General features: G+C 37.4%; 1 protein-coding gene across 1 annotated transcript in view; it reads right to left on the reverse strand.

Moving 5' to 3' along the window:
- The window catches only part of XRCC5 (X-ray repair cross complementing 5), a 54,380-nt gene that overhangs the window by 19,264 nt on the left and 11,788 nt on the right, over positions 1-23,328 (reverse strand). The window contains exons 7-14 of the mRNA XM_013299359.3: positions 20,585-20,699; positions 18,390-18,528; positions 16,241-16,353; positions 12,829-12,891; positions 11,637-11,774; positions 10,152-10,242; positions 8,760-8,893; positions 3,701-3,897 (exon numbers count right to left, since the gene is read on the reverse strand). Coding sequence (XP_013154813.2) covers positions 3,701-3,897; positions 8,760-8,893; positions 10,152-10,242; positions 11,637-11,774; positions 12,829-12,891; positions 16,241-16,353; positions 18,390-18,528; positions 20,585-20,699 — 990 coding nt within the window. The remainder of the gene's footprint in view (positions 1-3,700; positions 3,898-8,759; positions 8,894-10,151; positions 10,243-11,636; positions 11,775-12,828; positions 12,892-16,240; positions 16,354-18,389; positions 18,529-20,584; positions 20,700-23,328) is intronic.

Here is a 23,328-nt window from a genome sequence, read left to right on the forward strand (position 1 = left end):
TTAGTATTCTCACCAGATTCGCTCTAAATATGAAATGGTAATGAAAACTTAACACGTAGGAAAGAAATTAATTACCTCCTGGTTCCCATCTTGGAATGGATAGCTACTACAAACCTGTTTACACAGGGGCTTTTGAGTCTAATGACCCACATTCTCCATCAGCACACAAAAGCTTTACAAACTTCCACTTACAGCAGTCAACACCTACTAGGCAAAACCTGACTAAGTATGTAAGAACTCTCCTAGGACATTTTAAGCTACATCTCAAAATGCTTTCAAAAAGCTTATTGCAAGTTTAGGCCACTTTCTTGCTTTGTTCTTACAGATGTACATAGACCAAGGTGTACATTCAAACTAGGAACTTAATTGTAACATCTAACATATGCCAAACTTTAGAGCACATCTTGGCAACCGAAAAAAATCCAAGCAATCACAAAAGGGGAAGAAAATCAGTGCATTCTGTGTCACTTCACAGAACTGTGGCTACTGACACAGAAAATCAGTTTAAGAATGACTGAAAGCTACTCAGTGATCTAAACAGCAGTATTTTTGTTCAAGGAATCCCAAGACAAAGTAAGAACTTTTCCTTAAATTTTTTGTTACTGCAGAGAAATGAAGGAACTGCTTGATGACGTAGGGACAAAGCCAGAGAACCTGGACTAGGTGTCACTTTGCATTCTACAAGGCTAGAACTAGTTTTAAAAATTGCATTGCACATTACAGAAGCAACGAACTATTAGAAAGAACCTGTGCAGTCTTCCCTTTCTATAGCACAATCCTTCCCTACTTTACAATCTGTGTCTAACCCACTTTGTTTCACTAGTCTTCTCTGTCCTTTACTTAATTTTGTCACTACTGAAATGAAAACCCTTCTCAGCAACTCCTGTCATCCAGCATAACCTTACTTATCACTCTAGCAGAAATGATGACTTTGGTTATGCCTCAGGACAAGGATAGGATACTTTGCTTCATTCTCAACTCTGCTGACTTTCTGGCTGACCTTGAACAAGTTGCTTGATTGTTTTGGGCAGCCAATATGCCCGTCTGTAAAAAGGAGAAACTGATACTTACCTAACACCAGTGATTTTAGAACTTCTACTTGAACCACAATTCTTGTATATTGATGTGGTTTGATGAAAGGTGCAAAGAACAACGAAAGTTCTCTTTCAGAGTACTTTTTCTTTAAAAGGTGTTTTGCAATCAATGGCAATGCCTTGAAATCTTTTCCCTCCTGCATTAATTTTACTGATTCGAAATGCTTTGGGATTGGAGGAAGGAGGAGAACATAAATGATGCTGCTGCATTTAACTATCTAGGACCAAATCTATACCTGTCATTAATCAGTGCAGTACAGCAGAAACTAATGAATCCGTACCCATTTATACCAGCCAAGGATCTGACGTTTAGAATCTGTTACTGGTAATGCACTGATTAACAGTATTTTTAAACTTTAAAACGTGCAACTACTATTTGAGAAAAATTAATAAAATACAAGATTAATTTAAAACACCCACTTCTACATTTATATAGAAGCCTCTCACATATTGCAAAGCTGGATGAGATAACAGCCTCTCCAAAGCCAACCTAAGAAGGAAAAAGTAAAATGCTTTCTATTTTGCTGAATGTTTTAAACTACACAGAGCTTAGCATAAGTGAAACGAATGCTGAATATTAAAATCTGTATTAAGATATCATGCTTATATTTATGCTGCCTTAATCCCATTAGACCTTAAAAATTAAGTAGAGATTAATCTGGCCAATGTGATGAGATAAGACACAAATTAGTTTTAGAAAACAAAAATTATGTTCAGGAGACCTTCTAGCCAACTTTTTCAAAACACTTTGGTGCAAATTATCTAGATCTGATCATTTTAATAACTTGAACGTTATCTGCTGTTTAACATTGTCCTTAGTCATTGCTGCAGAGTGATGTACTTTATCACATGATTTAATTACAACACTCAGCTTTTCCCCAAACGCAGAACAAAAACATACAGTTAACACTTCTGATGTAGTAACGACAATACTACTATTCTCATTCATTACTACAGCCATAACATCTTTTTTTTTTGCAATTATATAAAAAAATATCATATTATTCATCCTTCTTTGCATAGCTGAGTGTGTACCCTTTTGCCTCTCTTACAGGTTGCGGGGTGGGGGGTGTGTGTTTAAATCATTTTAATGCCCTACACCAATTTCTATCTCAATTATTTTTACAGCTGCTTTCATCACCCCTCTAAAGGAAATCAGTTTTTAAACAAAATAGCTTTCCTTCTTGCTTGTCAAATCGATTGCCTTTAGTAATGGGTCACCATTTTTTGTTTAAGATCTCTCCTTAGCTTGCTTGAACCCAAGGTTGTGTCATCACGCTCCCCCCTTTTTTTTTATCTAAATACCCATATGAATGTATGTATGTATGTATGTACACACACAGAGAAGCTGGAGCACAGAGCAAGGACAACAGAATTTTATCAGGATGAAGTCACAGTTGTGCCAAGGCAAGATTGGCACACACAGCAATGAATGAAATGAAAAGGAAAGTATTTCCCAGTCTGGTACAGAAATGTGGTCATTATTCCAGAGCAGTAATGTGAAAAGTCCTGTGTTGTGTCTTTCCAAAGATAACATGCCGAGGAGGCTGTAGCCAACCCAAGGTAAAGCATGTATGACAGCTCTGCTACACAAGGCCTCAGAAAGGCTCAAAGACAGTGTTCCTAGCACTGAAAGGAGTGAGCTAAAAAGGACAACAGGGAGAGAGGAGGAGATAACTGAGAACTCTCCAACATCCCAGGAGACTCACTAGTTATATTACAGGCATTCAATAAACTGAGGTCTAAGAAGCAGATTTTATTTGAGCAGATTGATTTGGCTGGGGTGACAGTACCAATACAGTAGCAATTAACCATTTATTCTTCATATTTTCACCACAAATAAAGTAAATAGTGTAAGTAATAAAAAAACGCTAAACAATTATCTTAAAAACTGTTCTGACAACAGATGCTCCAGGAAGAGTCCCTAACAGTTTGATTTTTCAGTACATCCACATTTATTGCACAGCACATAATAATGAAGCTGCTTTTCTTTTTATTCGGTATTCAAAAATGAAAGCTACAGAACAACCTAAATAGGGCATGCTGAGAAGGAAGACTCGTCTTTACAGCTAATTTAAAGCTCTGCAGCATTTATTCTAAACTAAATTAGACCCTCTGTTACGCGTATTTGAACTACTTTGTAACCACCAGTAGGACTAACTGTTTGACCAGGAGACAGTAGGTGATGCAACAGGTTGCTCAGAGAGGATGTGCAGTCTCCATGCCTGGATGCTTTCAAGACCAGACTGGCTGAAGTCCCAAGTTATCTGTTTAGATCTCACAGATGACCCTGCTCTGAGCAGCAGGCTCAGAAAGAAACCTCCTGAGGTCCCTTCCAACCTGACAGATTCTGTGACAACAAATACAGCCATGAGGAAGCTACAGACGGGTTCCTGGTGTGTCTTGCCCCCTAACAGCAGGACCAGCACTATTCACAAAATACCCCAGATATACTGTGGTACCACAATATTCCCTACCCTTCAGTATTTTTTCAGTGTGTAACTCACTGATCTTATGTTCAAAAGATGCTGAGCCTGCTCCATCCAGCAAAACCAATTTGAAATGTAAAAGTTTTAAAAAAAACCCATAATACATCTCCAACTTACTTGTCTTTGAAGATGTCCTGAGCAGTCTTCTCTTCTTTTTTCTTGACAACTTCCTTTAGGGGGAAAAGTGCTCTTACTTTTTCAAGAGGAGCTTGACACCTTTCTTTTACCACACAGGGCATCTCCAGCATCTCTAAAAGGCGCTGTTCAATTGGTGGCAATGGCTCATTGGGGTGAAAAGCCTTATGCTGCAAACACTGCAAGAAACAATTTGAGCAAAGAAAAACTTCTAGTTTATGTGCTTTTAATATAATGCCCGTATGCCTGACTTCATACAGTACATGTAAAATATCTTCTGTATTAAAGAAACTACCTTCATATTCCTCACAAATATTCCAGCTCACAAGTGGATTGAAAGATACAATCAGCTAAGGATATCAGTAATTATATTAAACAATAATATATTTATATATATGTGTATATAAAAATATATTAAAGAATATATATTAAACAAGAATAGTAATACAAATGAGTGTTCCTACACTCACTGGAATGAGTTCTGTGAAAATTATTCAGAAAATCCAGGGAATGAAAGTCATCTGCATTTATTCTGCTTTTTAACTTCACTTTACCTTTACAATGCAGTTCTATAATAAGTCATACGGGAGAGATTTCTTTACATTCCAAAATTAGGCAACAAGATATATACCCCAACCAGATATTCCAGTTATTGTCAGTTTATTGTCCCTCAAAGAAAATATTTCTTTTTTGTCAATAAAACTCAGTACGCACACAAGAGAAAATTTTACCAGTTTAAGAGCAAATGGAAAGAAGTCAAATGTGCACAGGTAAGGCACAGAATATACGTATGTTTGCAACTCAGCTTTGAAAAGAGCGAGGCAATGAAGGGACCTGACAGATGTACATCAAAGTTGGAACAGATGGTAGGAGCTACAGAGGAGAAGGCTTTTCACCAAAGTGTAAAGACAGTGCACACAGCCAGGGAGTCAAGCAGAGGGACAGAGATGAGGTTAATGAGGCAGGCTATGGAAATTCCATCGAGAATTTTAAAAACAAACTTAATTAAACATTTAAAAACAACTTAAATGTTGAAAGGTATGGGATAGCAGTAGAGATGTATGTGTATGTGCATAGAGATACACAGATACCAGTGCATGCATACACATACATAAAAACATGTGATGTACATGGGAGAATAATTTTTCCAAGCCCATTGTACTGGGTGAATCAGACACAAGTGTGAAGGTAACTACTCAGTAAACTAGGAATACAGCAGAGATTTGCTCCCCTGTTGGCTGGCAGACATGACATTAATTTAAAAAACAAAACCAAAGCAAACAAAACCCTCTATTCATGCCGAAAAGCTGCCAATAAAGAAAATCCAGACCATATGCTACACATCAATACTGATGTGCTTTCATGCTGCCATTAAGACTCCAATCCATATTAGAGCACACTTTCAAAAGGAGGCAGTCATAGAAGACTACTGATTTGGAAACACTCGTAATGATTTAAGGCATAATTATTTTGAAAGAGAGTAAAAATGTTGCTGGAAGCTGCAGTAATGGCCCTTGTGATACAAAAAACCCAATATTAAAACAACATTAGGGAATTGAATTAAACTCACAAAGCAAAAAAACTAAATCCCCTGTTGTGAATGTGTTTTTCAGGCTTTTGCATCTGAAATCTCTATGTGTGCAGTTGCAAGAGCTGAGCAGACTGAGTAGACACAGCCTCCACTTGTTCCTGGTTTTTTTAGAGTAGATGACTACCTCTGAAACCTGAGATGGCAGGGACCATCAAAACTCAGGTGCTAAATGTAGACAAATTGAACAGGTTTAACCTGGAGTTTCTAATCCTAAACAATCCCTTTTAACTTTGATTCCGCTTCCTTCTGTGTCTAGCAAGAACCACTCCTACCTTCACTGGCTAGAAGGCAACTCACACGGCCACTGGCTTCCAGACTCACCGTTCTATTCATGCATGTTGTCAGCAACATACTAGCTCCTCCTTGCTCTTCCTAATTTCTTTACACTTCCAGACTCAAGATGTAGCCAGCTTTCAGGAACAGGGGGCATACTAAGATACTGGTCAATGGATGTAATGAAGTGGAATTTTCACAGGATTCATTCCATAATAAGCAATGGCATAAATGCATGAATAGACAGGAATTTACTGCAAGAAATCATCCTGCCTTGTTCCCTTCTGCACAGCATCTAGGAACACAATTTTTTAAGAACATATTTCAGCAAATTTGTAAACTTACAGGAACCTGATAGTGTTTAAAGCCTTAGAATATGGGTGACAGATTCAGCTATCTAAAAAATAAGCATCTATACCAGTCACCTACTCACTCTACACAACCACAAGTATCAGGTACTTATGATCTCTGAAGATCATAAAAAGAAGGATCAGTTACTTACCTAAGGTTCTTCTTTCATGGATTACACAATAGCCTTGGACAACTCAGCTTACACTAGTTAGCTAGCTTTTGGGTGGTTAAACCTGTGCGAACTGAACCCCAACACAAGCATCTTAGAGTTCAGTTTACATCTAGTTTGTGATGATCTCAAAATGACCTTCCAACAGATCCACTATATTCAACCAAAGATAAGATTACTTGATGCTGAAAGCCCTTACAGACTTCCGTGAGTGATCTCCTGTCCTCTTGCTGCTCTGCTTTTTGAAATAGAACCATACAGTCCAACCACTTATAAATGCGCTCAGACCTCTAAGGTTGCTCACAGGTGGTCTAACAAGAGCCATTATGGCATGTTTAGATGCAGACTCTGCAGGTGGATCCCACAAACTATGCAATGCTGCCTGCCGCCACTCCCACAAACCTTCCCCTCAGGTCTGTCTCAGGACTGAACAGTCATTGTTGAGCAATTTGTCTATCTGGCCATCAAACAAAATGCACTGCATTCCCCAAACATCTTATGTGCTTTAAATCCCTGTATTTAAGAAGAGTAAGTTAAACGATGACATTGGAAGTTTGCCACCACAAAAGCTATAGAAATTCACTTCGGCTTTTCTGGATGCAAGGAATAAAAGTTGAAACTCTGGATAACCAACATTCCTCATCTTCCACTTCAGCAAGCATTAGTAACTCCTTTCCACCCACTCTGTCATTTCCTGATGCCTACCACTACTTCCAGAGATACAATTTCGCTTGATGTTTCTGTTTAAATTCTGGCTCTTGTCACTTACCATTACAAATATCTTCATGAGGCAACAGAGCAAGGAAATTAGGGAGGAAATCATCCTTTCTTTAGAGTTATTTTTCCAAACTGTTTATAGGTCCTGTTCAGCCCAATCAATTTACTGGCTACATTCAAAAGATTATGTGTTATTTTTCTTTGTAGTTTTTAAGGAACCAGTAGTGCCACTTGGTCTAAGATCAAAATATTAAGAACCCCGAACATGTTTGCAGCAAAGGAGAAAACCATCTTTCTGCAACTTGCACAGTTTAACAGCAGTTTTGTAACCAAGACAAAAAAATGGGGCTGTGCATGGCCAAAAGAAAGCACTAAAAGGACTGGTAATCCAGGGCTTTATAAACAGCAAGCACTGTCGACAGGAACTGCATACTACCCAGTACATTGAAATAGTTAATAAATACTTTTTCCACCAGTAGCATTCACCCTTACAATATCCTATTATCCACTAAGAAAAATGGCAAGTTAAGCAGTTACTCTTTTCTAGCAGCACTTGACTCAACTGCTGGGACACCACCATCATACTGTTTCAGAAGACAAATGGCACACCTAAAGAAACATGTTTCATTATAAGCGATATCCACTGAATCAAAAGGATGTAATATTGTATCCAGCAAGATAGCAGAAGAAATTCTATCCCGTTTCATTTACAAGATAAACCGTATGTGTTTTGTAATACCCAAGTTTTAGAATCCTTCAAGTACAAGTCATGCAGAGGTCAAGCTGTTTTAAACTCTTGCCCAGCGATAACCTTCTATTTACTAAATCTTGCATTCAGTTACACCCCGTCTTGTCAATATGACTGTCAGAATTTGAAGGGAACACCGAGTTCTTCAAAGTGTCAGTCAGAGTAGGAATCGAAGACAGTGGGCTTACACGTGTTTCTGAAACATATATATGACCTCCAGATCCTTTGGTTCTTTTGACAATACTGAGGCAGCATGGGGTTTGGAAGCTAGGGTATGTTTTCTTAATTTAAAAAAGCATTTCTTCCTACATGTAAACTGAAAAAAATTCATTTGGAATTGCTGAGATACAATGAACATGGTTACTGTAATACCATTTTTGGTCATTTTTCAGAGTGAGGTCACGCACTCAATATTATCCCAATGGTTCTCTATACAACACAATTCTGCAGCTGCATAAATTGCAACGTCATTTTCCTTATTTTTGAATTTGCTGTGTCATTTTTTTGAACACTTGAATTCCAATGTGTAATTAAGTCTCTCATCCTCACAGTTGCAGTGAAAATCTTCATGACATGAATGTAAATCACTTCATACAATAACTGCAAGAAGTGTGAACTGTTCCGCTTGCCCAAAAAATGCATCAGCTCAGGCACCCAAATGGAGTATTTTAAATGTCAGAAATGGTAATCATTTACTACTAATCAAGTTCACCTCTAACTGATCTGTTTTGGAACCACTGCTAGATGCAACAATGCACAGAAAAGTGACTCTGTCCAGGATTTGATGGGACACAGAATGAGAAGCTAAACAGATCCCTGATCTTCAGTCAATTTCTCTCTTTGCCCAGAAGCTGAAGAACAAGTCTATGTCCACACCACGATCACTGCAATACAGTGTTGAGATACCCAAGCAAGTTTTAACTTGTCTAGTCTAGGTGCCTGTGAATATCACTGACGCTTTTGCAGACACCTCAGCACAGGTATGATTTCCATTGCTTCTTGGAGACTGGAAATTTTAAGAATAAAACCTATGTTAAGGACAACATAGAAATCACTGGCTACTCCATATTTAAATGCAAAAGAATTTATATTCTCATCTTCACAATGCAGATCTTTCCAGTGTGAATCAAAGACAGAAAGGTGAAGTCTTAACAAAAGAAGTTTTTAAAAAATGCCATATAGTTCATCTCACCTGATACAACCTCTGAAAATGAGGGTTTGGGATTTTGCTGGGCTTAAAGAGGTCCTCAAAAGTTTCTCCATCATCATCTTCATAAACCAAATTCATAGAATCAATCAAAGAGTCAACAGCAGATAACTGATCCGCTAAAGCAGTAACGACATACAAAGAAAAACTAAATACACTTGCAGATGGATGCATTTCTTGCAACAATTCATAAATGAAGACTCACTTTGCAATGCAAGATTCTGACCAAGTCATTACATGCCACAGAATGCACTGCAGATACAGACATGCCAATAAAGAATATGGATAACGAACACAATAATAAATGCCCTGCTTTATTTAAGGACTACAATGTAAAGTCATAAAGCCTTCTTTTTTTCCCCCCCTAGACCTCAATTATTGCTGTATTTGTGCTTCTATTTTTCTTCTTTTTCAAGATGTATTTATTTGCAACAGAAGGCTTATAGGCCACTTAGAAAATAAGAACAACAGTTGGTTTGAAAAACTGGCATAATATAAATTTCAAAAGTTATGATCGCAAATTAACACAGTTCACAATAGTCAACTATTGCTTTTGTGAGACAAGTTTTAGATTTGTTCTCAAACCACTGGTTACAGGCAAGGAAACAGAAACTGTTTCAGAAACAGCCCATCAATGGTTTATAAACCCCGAAATGCAGATGCCCAGTCAACGGATCTCATAACAAGTTCAAGAAGTGGAAGTGGATTTTAAACTACATCCATTTACGCTCACTGCTGTGCAAAATTCTCAGAACAGCAAGTCAGGCTTTGTATGGCTCCATGTTCTGTGGCTCTCCAAAGACACCCTCCGTCTGAGTCTGGACACCACTAAGTGCATGCTTTAAAAAACAACACACCACAGAAAACACAGGTTTTGCATTTGTACATTCTATTAACAGGCTATTCTGCAACCGGCTACAGGACCAGCTTTGTACAAACAGAACTGATGCTTCTCTTCTAATTCTAGCTAGCTAATCACATATTGTAGTTCCCACAAGGCTTGGCCATTTAGTCTCACAAATGAGTTCAAAGGTCAAAGGATACAGAGAACTAATCTCAGATCTCTTCACAGAGACTCTGAGAGACCAACAATCCCATAACCAGAGCACAAGTCATTTAACAGGACAGTTTAAACGACTGCCTGCAAACCTCAAGTCTGCTCAGCCTGCAACTAGGCTGGCAAAGTTTTGATACAGGCTTTACACTTCAAGATGACATCAACATAATGTATTCCCAAAAGGCTGGGGTTTATTTCCTAAGCCAAAATGACAAAGCTACATCTTCTTTGGAAATCCAAATCTTCTAATTCTTTTAGAGTATCTTAAAGGAAGACAAGTAGGTTACTTTGTCCGTTTGCCCAGCAAAGAACTATCTTACCTGTAGGAATGCATTTTTTATTGTTTTTCAAGGATGAAAATATGTACTGTCTTAAGTCTTCCATGTAGGGTAACTGCACATAGATTAGACACTGAGCAAGACAAAAGAAGAAACAAACAACTGAGCCTAAAGAAAAAAGCTAAAGCATCCCACAGTCTGTCAGGGCAGCACAAACATAAGAAAAATCTAAAGATCTAATACCGAAGTACTTAAAATAAAACATTCACAGAGCAACACAGTTTTAAGCAAAATGAAATAAAATATAATTTTTATAAAACAGAGATAGCCACACTCCTCATCTTTTCTGCTGGTAGAATGAAGACCTCCCAGGTCATCTGACCCCTTTTTCTTGTACGAAGTTTCAACCAGTCAAGCTTTAAATAATCCATATATTGGTGCTTTGCGAGGTTTTGTCACAGCTTACTGTGTTTCAAAGTAAAAAACTGGTTTTGTTTTTTTAACATTCTCAGCCTAATTTTTTCTTTATTCAAATACCTCCTCCAGTTCATACCAACCTAAAGAATTCCTTTCCATGCTTTATATTTATACCCTTCAAAAGTCTGAAGATTGTTACGTCCGCCCCCACCTTCGTCATTGCTTAGCCATCTATACATATTTAGCTCTTTCAATAATCTCTCATAAGTAAGATCAGTGGAAACATATGCTGCAAAAATTCTGACATGCCATGTTTCTTCTGGGTGTCTCAGAATTTTTTACATGATTATTTCAAACATGATTCTGCTGCGCACAGAACTTTTTCTTGTTTTTGTTTTCCTTAGAAACAGACTTGATTTTTTTCTCCTGTTCTTTAAAATAACCTTTTCAAGTAAATAAACATACTACTGTCTTCCTAACCCTCCATATGAATTTAAAATAACAGCTTTAAACACTCTGAGCTCCTCCCCTCAGTTCCAGTTGACTTGGAAACCCAATGACAACAGCATAGTTGGACATGCTTTAAATGCCATGCAACTATCAAATTCAAATTTTGCACTACCAAGCAACCTGGAGATAAACCCACATTTTAAGAAAATGAAAGAATGCATCCTTGCATTGTATGCAGACAGGTAGGTAATAACAGCAAGAAAGCAGTGGTAACTTATTACATAACTATGTGATTACATTGTTTCTAGATACCAAAAAAAAAAAAAAAAAATTTCCAGGATAGCAAAATGAAATTATAATTATGTTATTGAAATAAAAATGAGCATTACTTAAATCTGTAATATAGAGGATATTAACAAAAACATATGGCATTATTTTTCCACGTATTTTTTCCAGGGAATTTTCTTAAAATTATTTATTACCTCCTTGTCCTAAGAGTTGGTACTATTACCTAAAATCACTCTGAAAGGTCACCCTGGTTTCTTCTGGTATTACGCAACACTTCAAATTCATACGGTTCAAATATGATCACATATTAATTGATATTTGTAAAGCATCAATACAGATGCTCTCTGCAGAAAGGTAAGAGTGAAAAATTACCTCGTATGCATCCTTAATATATGGAAAAGCTGCTCCAATTTGTGGGTTGCTTCTTCTATCATAAGCATAACGCACTATAGCTACCACTTTCAATTCATTCAATGCATGAACAAGGGCAGAAAAAGCAACTGCTGCATTCTGGAAAACAAAAACCCAAAGTCGACAGTCATGCAAGTTCTCATTAGCCTGCTGAAATAACATCTTTCACAGTGAACTCAATAGCATTGATTTAGTCAAGACTAGTTCCCATTTCAGCTGTAACTTTAACACAAGCATTTTTCATGTTCAAAAAATGAAGAAGAAAGATCAAATTTTATCACGATAGTGGATATATTCAAAGCTAAGCAGACTTTAGATCCAGCACATTCCACCTTTTCCACTAGGTGTGAAGAGCTCTCAGAAGTATTACGAGAGAGAAAGGGAGGAAAGTCAGCCCCTTAAAGGAACACATCAGACAGAGCACCACAGTGCGGGTTTTACCTGTAGCATTTAAAATCATTTCGATGTCTGTTCTGAATAACACAGTGACAGAGCACACCATCGCTCTGCACGAGAATCATAGAATCATTTAGCTTGGAAAAGACCTTTGAGATCATCAAGTCTGAACATTAACCCAGAATGGCCAAGTCCATCACTAAACCATGCCCCTATGTACCACCGCATCTACATGTTTTCTAAACACCTCCAGGGATGGTGATTCTGCCACCTCCCTGGGCAGCCTGTTCCAGTGCTTAACCACCCTTTCAGTGAAGAAATTTGTCCTAATATTCAATCTAAGCCTCCCCTGGCGTAAATTGAGGCCGTTCCCTCTTGTTATCTGGGAGAAGAGACCAACCCTCACCCTGCCTACAACCTCCTTTCAGGTAGTTGTGGAAAGCACCAAGATCCTCCCCGAGTCTCCTCTTTTCTCCAGGCTAAACAACCCCAAACAGACTTAAGTACCAATTCCAGGTTCCCTACGCCCTTGTACAAACATAATGTTTACCAGTTTCTCATTATTCATGAGATATGGTATTCATTTGGGGTCTAATCCAACTTCTTTTCATCCTAATGGGCAATGGAACAGGACTTCTGTAAGCTGCATTAAAAATACTTGTTTTGTTAACATGGAAAGACAGGACAATCTCAAGTACTGCTACTATTTTCTGTTCCACAGCAAAACACCTTCAGCATTAACTTCAGTTCACCTTACCTCATCATCTTTTGCTGCAAAGACCTTCAGAACCTGGTTGCCCATGTAGTAATGCCTCTGGATCTACAGATTCAAATGGTCAAGAGTTAGCCCAATCTAAAGAAAATGTCATTGATGCAACCAGACCAATTAAATTCTGACACAACTGAACACATTACTCAAGTGAGAAGCCATAAAATGTAATTACTGTGCAGAGAAGTTAAAGCCCTTTATACGTTTCATATCTCCATTTATCACTGAATATGGATATTCACTCATATTCAGCAGGGTACTCTCATACCTTCCTGTTGATGGGCAGGAATGAAAGACTATGGTACTTTCAGCTGTTACCAATTTGAAGAATACTGCAGTAATTCAAAAGTCAGTATGGAAAACCACAGGAGTTAATAAAAGACCCAAAACTGACACCACATAATTTTCCTAGCAAAAATATGTCAAAAGGGAGCTGAAAAAAGTCACTTCCTTAATTAATAAAGCTACTTCAACAACAGCCTGGAGTATATACAGCTCTGCTAGAAAAGAAGCACTTCTGTTAGCAGAGTTTATGCTGTTCATGAACATGGCTGACCCCCTAAAAAAACTAGTTTCATCAAGGGGCACTGCTAGAATAGCTGGAGCTACAGAGGCTGTGTGAGACACACCCAGAGAAGCAGTGCAACAGTGGAAAACCCGTCACAAAGACTGCACACTACCACGGACACTGGTTAAAATGACCTTTCTTTGTTAAAGAAAAATCTCTTCAAATTACACTGTCTGCAAACTCACCTGGAGTTTCGTTATTTAGCAAATCACCATAATGCTGTTGAAGTCAGTGACAACTTGCACCTGAGCAGATCTGTTTAATGTAGTACAGCACAATTCTTCAACTCAGATTATTCTACCTGCAATTATTCTTTGGTGTTCTGTCTTTTAAAAGCTCAGGAAATTTTACGTTCAGTACAGTGTAAATAACTAGACGTATCACTATACCTTCTTTTGTTTGCAGAAAAAAAAAGAAAGGTCCCTTCATAATATTTTTAAGTATTATTTCTTGATTTATATGGCATTGCTTATAAATTAAAAATCAAAGTTTAAGCGGTCTCTGATCTTCTTTCCTGAGGGATGTGAATAACTCAGAAAAATAATATAAGGTGGTTCTATTCCTTCTTTAATTATGTATTTGGAGCTGTTCCAGTTTCTCTAGTAAATAATAAATTATTTTTTCTCCAAAGTTTTTTAAAGAAATAATTTTATATTAAACATACATTTGAATAGTGTCAGTATTAGGATTCCAAACAACAAAATTCAAAAGAAAAAACATAAGGAAAGCACGGGTCTTGAAAATTTGAGTTGTAGTTGAAAACTTCCCAATATCATTACCTATACAGTATAATTTTAATCCTGCAATCACACTTGAATAATTTTATTCCACTGATGTCTATGCAACTACTATTCGGCATAATCACTCACACTCCTAGTTACAGGACCAGAGCACACTTTAAGATGTAGTTCCTACTCATTATGAAATCCCCAGACAAGGGTATCACATCATAAATATGCCTCAAAGTAGTAACAAATTGGATTTACATTTTTTCAATGCACAAGATAATTATTGATTTTAATAAATTTTATGCAAATTATTCCTACAATTAACTTTATTCCTACAATTATTAACTATGTATTATATATCTGACCAATGGTAGGAAAAAAAAAATAACCACGTGAAATAACAGCTCATTTACAGGAGCATGATTCTTCTCATCCATTTCAATAAAATTCAAACTTCAAGTTGAAACAGGAGGCCAGCCTCCAGCATAAGAAAATGATGCATATGGTGAAATAAATCTTACAGAATTAAATGAAGACAGTAAGACTCAGCTGTAGGCTAGTAACACATCAAAAGATGCAAGAAATTGTCTCACTGGAACACTGGATTCAGACATAACATTTCCCTTGTTAGATCCATTTTCTAGTCCAGGATTTAGCAGTCCCTAGCATCTCTGTGCCTTGGTCAATTTAGGGCATATAAGCTCAGGCATGATAAGTTTCCTCAATCACTTCCAGTATACAAGCTCCCATGTTACTTAGCAACTTTTAAGTTTTGAATGTCCTCAAGGAGCAACCAAGTTGCGGCTCCCGTTCAGGCTGGCTTCTCACTTCAATAAATCAACCTAACTTCCTGGCTCCTCAGTTAGTAAGATGCTTCGGACCAACGCACTGCATAGTCTAAGGCCATATCTAGCAACATGCAGGGGTCTCTGTGCCACCTGTACTGTAAATAAAAATATGTTTAGGTACACTCATTTGGGAGTAAGGTCCCACAGATACTTCCTATTTCATTAGCATCTTTCCTTCCTGGTAAAGTTAATGATTTCTCAGCATTTGTCAAAGATTTTGTTCAAGCAGTGAGATATTTCAGAGAAGAGCAGGAGGGCTGGGACATTTCAGAACAGAAGGTGCAGAGCTGCCCTACAATTTCCTTTCAGTTTTGAGTGGTGAAGGGGACTGGGTGCAGTGAACTCCAAGAAGAGTAAAGTTTCGGTCACCCTGGGCAATATCCTGGAGAAGAAAGAGTGGAAGCAGCTTAACATTTTTAGCAATTACTGGCACGCACATCTCTGTACTTTCTCTTCAAATGCCCTGCTTCAAGAAAGGTTTTGTTAAGCCTTTGCCTAATGGTTTCCTAATGCTTAAGTCCTGAATTTTCTCAGGAAATCACCCTGTGCTGGATAGCATTTATTAAGGTATTCGCTCAAGGTAAGTTTCTTACAATTCCCACGTAAAACAAACGACAAAGTTAATAAAAGTTAATAAAAGTGCACACAAACACCAAGCATCTCATTGAAATATGGAGAGTTTTTAAATGATGTAAGTTCCATGAAATCTTCACTACATTTAGGTTTTGTTACAGCAGAAAAAAATCACAGTTTGCAAACTAATCCTTATGGAAATGGAGAATGAATGCAGCCGGTTCTCAGTCTTTCTTTAATGTTTCTGTAATGTTGAGGGAGAAGCTTCTTCGGTTAAAAAGAACACACTGGTGGCTGGACAAAGCCCAAAAAGGCTTCTGCATGACCTGGACAGAAGACAGACCATCTTCTGTTGCACATCTGGCATCACTATTAAGTTTGTGAGGTGAAATGAAATAAGACTACAATACCTGTGTCTCCACTTTGCAGAGATCTGAGTTCAGTGGCTCTGGCTTCACTTGAGGGCCCACTGGCCACAGTTATGAGCTTCTCTCCTTCACAAGACTACATATTGGTTTCATGTACTAGAATCAGCAAATAAGTCACCCCTGTATACCTGACTGCAGATGCCCCATTCCCAATACTGGAACCCAATACAACACCACAGCTTTAGTGAACTCAAACTGAAATCAACTGTCTTGAACAACCCAGGAAGCTGAATGGGAAGAAGTTCAGCACTGTACCTGAGAGGATCTGCTGAATCCCAAAACAGAAAAACATTTTGCTTCTGTTTTGTATTTCATTTGCTCTTCATCTTCCTTGGAAAAAGGAACTATATCACTCCCATAGCGAAACCCTGGAGAACAAGAGAAGAGCATCTGCTAAGCATATGGGCCTACAATTCTAACACTGAAATTAGCACTCTGAATGTTTTAACAATGCATGCATGCCCCACAGCTACACTCCATGTACGCTCATCAAATTACTTTCCCTGTTAACAAAAAACACACACACCCATAGACACATTTGGTACTTCACGAACAGCAGTTGCATCCCTTGTACATCATTTTATGTAACTCAGCTACCCTCATAGACAGCTGGAAAGAAAATAAGGGAATGGAACATCTTGCCCAACAAAGTTATGCTCGCAGAATAGATTTAAGCAAATCAGAATATATTTCAGCAAAAAGACTACAACACTCCCTGCAATTGTAATACAAAAAAATTCAAACATAGTCACAAATCACAGACAGGAAATGTCACCAGAAGAGATTCAGAGAACAAAATGTGTTAACAGTGGAAGCAATACATCCTCACATGCAATGGAAAACCAAAACACTCTTTTGAGCAGAACTGGTCTTTCTACATGTTTCTGTGGTTTACTTCCCATGCCCTACATTACAGGGATATCTCCACAAAATAGGAAGCTGTTAGTTTCTCAGAGGTATCACCTGTTCCAGCTGCTTGTTCCCCCACCTCAAGCTCCAACATCCTCCCTACATCATCATCATTTTATTATACTGTCACAGACTAAGGATGATACCCTCAGGTGTGAAGAAAGCAGAAGTAACAGAGCTAAATCCCTGGATGAAAAACCTATATGCAGATATATTTTCCTGGAAACTGAAAAGCAAACACACAGGCAAAATGAAAAAAAAAAAATCAGTAGGGGTGCTTCAGATGCAAAATATTGTCTAATTATGACATTTCCCAAAAGGTCCACTAAAGTGCACGAGGCATCGGCAGCTCTTTAACTGTAAGAAAAATCAGACCACCGTTAAGAGAAATTTTTGGTTTCTTTTGTTCACACTGAACTGTTTATCACTTCTTTTTACCAGTATTCCACAATCATTCACCAGCTTAGGCAGTGAGGACATCAGCAGAGAATGGTCTCAAATGCTTCAAAACACATTTGCTACAAAAAGTGGATTTTTTTTTTACTAAAAGTTTTGAAGTTATAAAACAGATGACGAGCTTTTAATTATCATTTCTGCTTAAAGAAAAAAAGAAAATCACACTGCTTTTGGGACATAATTTTATCTGCTACAAAACCACCTACAGTTGCTACAACTGAAAAAGGTAAAATAAAAAACCACAGTATTTATCTTAATTTTTTAATTTATTTTATTCATTTGACAGCATATTCTATACTGTTATCTGAAGAGTTCTGCCCTTTCTATATTTAAAACACCTGCCCTACTTGCATGGGACTGAAACAGCAAAGAAAAAAACTAGTAGTAAAATATATCTACATAATCACAAAAACCCCACATTTGCTTAACTACATTTTTTAAAAGTAGACTATTTCATTGTTTCTGAGGCCTTTAGTCTTTCAAGGAATTTAATCCACTCAGACGCTGAAGGTTATGAAAGAAGTATTCTGCAAACCACTGCTTCAGACTGAACCTGCTGTGGAATTTAAACAGAAAGCTAATAGACTCTTGAACACTAAACCTTCCTTTAATGGTTTCATCTTCCCAATTGCAGAATATCTACAGCAGTTGCTTATCTAGAAAAAAAACAGAGCGTTATGAAGGTATTCATGTTGTCAGTACAACTGAAGATTTGAAAACAGAATAGAGGTAGCAGCACTACTCACTACAGAACTGAGGTATGGCCCTCCACAGAACACAGTTTAGGAAGCTGTAGTGCCTTCCAAGTTCCACCTGGTGGTATTATTATTATACCTATTACCGGCAAAAGCAAAAATGTTTACAATACGTGAAGACCAAGAGTCTCACATAACAGTCTCTGTGTTCCATAGCTTACAGAGCTTACATTCTAAGATCACAGCAAGGCTTCAAGTTATAAAGCTAAAAGGCACTTCGGTGATTGAAAAGTACAAGCTATTATCTTCAGTTTGTCTTCCAGGTGCACATAAAGAAGCCATACCTTGAATAGTATCTTCCTTCTGAACCTCTGTCTCATCATCATCATTCAAGCAGTAAACAGTTTCTTTTTGCACATCATCTTTTCTGAGGGTTTTAGCATCCACAACTGTCCAAATTTTTTTCACCTTCTCTTCTGTGACCTTTATATCAGAATTCAAAGAAAAGGAATGTTTAACATTTCAGTGGGATCCGGAGCGCTTACCAGAACATGCAAAAAATTCTTAGACCAAGTGCTGCATTACTTTGATGATAAGGGACAAATGACAGCCCCAAATATGCACCTCTAACTGCTACTACAGTGCTTTCAGCACAGTTACATCTGTTTGAGACCTAACACCTGACCTATATCATATTAACTACATACTTGTCTTCGTTATGGGCTGTCATTTGTGGAAGTCTTTCAGTCACATGATAACACATAACTTCCTTGCTATGTATTTCTCTTCCTCTATCTACATAAAAGCTTTTGACAAAGCATTAATGAAGAGGGTCCCGCGGGAAGCCAGCCAAGTAATGACCATCACACCTATGCGGTTACATGTCACTCTCTCTTTTTTCCCCGAATTGCGTGTCTTTTATGCCACTTAGCTGTTGTTCATGTGGCATCACACTCCATTTGATTGGTTCTGGTGTGGCACCCACATGCTGCTCATCATCGATGAGATGTTTTTTCTCATTGTTCTGTCCAACTCTCTTATCTCTCTGTGAATACAGAGTTTCTTTGTCTCCCTTGGCCTTGCATACGTCCTTCACACCTGCAGCTTGTTACAGCTTCGGCCTGCTCTTGCAACAGTTACTTGGTCTGGATTGCTCATAATATGTCCGTTGTCTTCCAGCCACTCCACACATAAAGATATACATTAAAGATACAGGGACACTCAAAGCTCATTCAGTTTGTATGCCCAAGTTTTGCATCAGACTTACTACACTACAGGATAAACATAAGCTCTTTACTGCAGCTTCTCCAAAAGGCAAGAAAAGATCCCAGTTGCAATACAAGACTGGGAGGGGAAAAAATGAACAAACATCTGCAGTGAGTGAATGTTCCCCAACTACAGGGAAAGAAAAATGGTTTATTTTCTCTCTACTTAAGTGAAATTGATGGTATACTTAGTGAGTGAGAATGGGCAGAAAACAGAAAAGACAGAACAGATTATGTCAGAGGATATCACAAGTCTAATCCCTAGCTCTGATCCAACTGCTATATGACCTTGGGCTAGTCACTTGGTTCATGTTGCTTACTCTCCCAAGCTTAACTTATCTTGTGTATAAACACCTTTGGGAGAGGACTCTTACTGCATAATTGTACAGGTCTGGCACAGTATCCTAATTAAAAAAAAATTATACGTATAAATAGAAAGCTGGCAGCAGAGACCTGTTTCAAAGCTAGTATGCCTATATCTCAGAAATGAGATATATTTCAACTTCATAATGCATCTTCCTGAAACCTTGCAATATTGGTCAGACTCTTAGTCTTGGGTTCAAATAACAAACCAATTAATCTCCATCTCACCAGATCCATCAGCGCTGCCACACTATATAGTTACCTATTAATTATTCAGTAACTGGCATTTTGCATATTTTCTGTGTTTAAATACACTTACTTCTTCCTAGCACTGTGTGAAGGACCCATATAAACTGTAAAGGAAACAGACTGTGCACAAGCTCTGCCAAACGGTATAAAGCAAACAAGCTGAAAAAGGAGGTGGTTTTTTTCCAAGTCCAAAATAACAATAGATGTGATTTGAAACAATAGCTGGTAAAACATTTACACCCACCATTTTACATACACATGTGCATAACTCCTCTCATGCCTAGGGCTTAAGAAATATATCTAAGTCTCATCGAGCTGCAGACACATCCCTGACATAGAATGGAAAGCTGCACACAATCACAGCATCCTTAATCAGGTTCTTCAACTTCAATACCATTAAGTGTCAAAACGTAAATAGCAATTATTTCTATTTCTGTACATCGTGAATTTTACTTCTGTAACATATGTGTTCAATACGGTGAAGCTAGAGTTGCTGTGGGAACCACAGTTCTAGATGTATGGCTTCGACACACATAAAATCCCTACCATAATTATTTTGGATGTTGTTTTATCTTTTATTTTCTTAGCTTTAAGGAAAAAGCATGCAGCTGCACCTAACTTGCTGCCAAAATCCACTAAAGCATACGATTTTATGAACTTACTGATTTGTAGGCCACAATCCTTATAGACAAATTAGAACCAATAGTGAGCTGGCAAGGCCAAGCCATAGGTCTTCTTTCCATTTTCTTAAACATTGAAAGACGCTCCAGGCTCTCGCTAAATGAAGGAATCAGGAGAACAGAAATGAACTCTGATGAACTGTAATAAAATATCACAGACAATACACTCTCTCTTCAAGGAGATGCAGGACTCCAATTGTTTCAGTTTAGACTGCATAAAGCATTAGAAAATAAACTGTATGAATAATCTTGTCATTAACTATTGTCAGAAAAAGCGAATGAAAAAAAAGAAGTGATACAGTAGATTATTCCCATCTTGAGCCTTTATGATGGTGTGACATTAGGACTTAAAGACGGTATGCCTTGTGATGAAACTACACAATTGCTTATTAAGCATTTTACATTTATCTGTGCTCACCCAATTAGGGCATGTAGTTAGCGGAACAACACAAATTCGAAAAGACTATCTAAGTGGTAAAATGTTTTATGTAGTGGAGGTGAAGAAATGAAGAATCCAGTTTCAATTAACAGGATTTTTTGTTTGTGTGGTAATTAATTTTGACACTTTTTTTGAATACAGTACTAATGAACTCATTATTTTCAGGGCATTCTGTTAGAGTGAAACAAGTTACTTTGAGTATTCCTAGCTTAAATAGCATATATACAAGCTCATAAACCAAACAAAAAAAAAAAGTAACTGTAATGATTTTATACTAAAAAGTGTTAATTGCGTACCTTTATATAATGGAGTCCAAAAATAAAAAATTTACAGTAGAAGTAATTTATAATGCATAATTGTGAAATCAAATAGACTTGCACCCCAGAACAGCTTTCAGCTAATACAAACTGCATCAGCTATTTTGTTGTAAAATTCCAATGCAGAGAAAGCACTCAAAATTATTTTTTATTGCATGATAAAGCAAAGATAACACAGTGCTGACCTCGCATTTTTCACATGATGATAAAACCCAAAATCTAACTCTCTTGATTAAAGCACTTGTCTGGCAGATATTAAGATCAACTCCTAAAAACATTAGTACAGAATTCAACTTGGTATTCTATTTCTGAAGTTTCTTAGTATAAGCAGGGGGGTGGTTGGTGGTGGTGGTGGTAGGTGTTAATTCTAACAGAAGCACAATGAAAGGAGAAAAACACTGGGATTTCTATAGTAAGAAAAGCATTGCATTTCCTTTTTAATTTTTTTTTTTCCAGAAGGAAGAGAGGAAAAATTATTTTTCTGGGCAACAGAGACACCGATAGAGAATTTTGAAAAAGAACTTGTTATTACAGCATTAATAGTACTGCAACATATACATTTAAGGATGAATGTGAAAGTCAAATACATAAGTGTCAAATGCCCAAAAATGCCATTCAAGCTCAACTTAACTCTACCCATTAATTTCTTATATTTATAGAAGAAAAGCGCTCACTTATCAAAGAAGACTCAGCCAATAAAAACCTACTAAATACACATTTCAACTTGTATTTTAAAAACAAGTCTCTTTGCTTTCCAATCCCTTCCCCCAAAACTCAGAGACTGCAGAAGCACCTCCTGTCCAACAGTCAAAATACCAAACCCTACAAAATATAACAACTTACTTTCCTGGAATGACTTTATTTTCACAAGAGTTCAGATATTTTTACCAGCAGGAATAATGAATATAGGAAAACAGAGAGTGTATCTGTGTTGGTAAACTATCATGACAGATTTGCAAGGCTGACTTCTTAAAGCTTGATAAGCAACTTAATTGCATCTAAAACCTCACATATTCTTAAATAACTTAAAAAAATAAAGCTTTAATCTACTAGCCAAATGCCTATTTATCCAAAGATTTTGGATTTCCCCTGAAAGCATGCCACAACATCTTATACAGTAGCAAGAACATGTGACCAAAAAAATATATAAAGAAGGGGCCAAGCCCATAGTAGCTTTATGCTTATGGATTATCCTAAAGGTTAAACGGGCACAAAAAGATACTGCTTTTGTGTGCAGTCTTTTGATGCAATGACAAAGCCTGCTTTTCTCCTGAGACTCGGACTGCTCTGTTGACTAGTATGGAACACACACACAGTGATACATGTTTCCTCACTAACCCATTCTAATGCTCAATTAACAGTTTAACTGGACGCTGAGGTGCAAAGCACAGCAGCTGGGTGGAGTGAGGGAAGGAAACCCCACAAATAAAATTATGAATAATAGCATATTTTCAGGTGCCACCCTCAGCTAAAAATTACACTTGATAACCACATTACAACTATGGTCTACTAAGCTTCCTGCAAAACACAGTCTAAAAGATCACACTTCCTAACTGTAGAATACAACTACTACAACAGTAACATTAGACTTCTATACGGCGTATAGATGCATTTTGCTTGTTCTCCAACTGAGACAACACCTATGTGGAAAAGCCTTGGATATCTCATTAGCTACAGTTTTTCAGACACACACATACATTTTCATTCTTCATTTTCCACTTTCACTTTCTTTTTCATTTTCATTTTTCACATCATTTCACATGACGTGAAAAAACATCTTTCATTTCTTCCGTTAGGAATGTTGCTAAAAAGTAAATTGATTGGCATAATGGCACAGTAGTCTGTGATTAAAGAGCAGGATTCAACAAACATTACTGAAACCATCTGAGGGAGTTTGATAAACTAGTAAGCTAAAACAAGTCTGCGATCAAGGAACAGACTACCATTAAACGCAGATGTTCTACCTGCAC

This window comes from Falco peregrinus, chromosome 8, assembly GCF_023634155.1.
Source record: "Falco peregrinus isolate bFalPer1 chromosome 8, bFalPer1.pri, whole genome shotgun sequence".
NCBI lineage: Eukaryota > Metazoa > Chordata > Aves > Falconiformes > Falconidae > Falco > Falco peregrinus.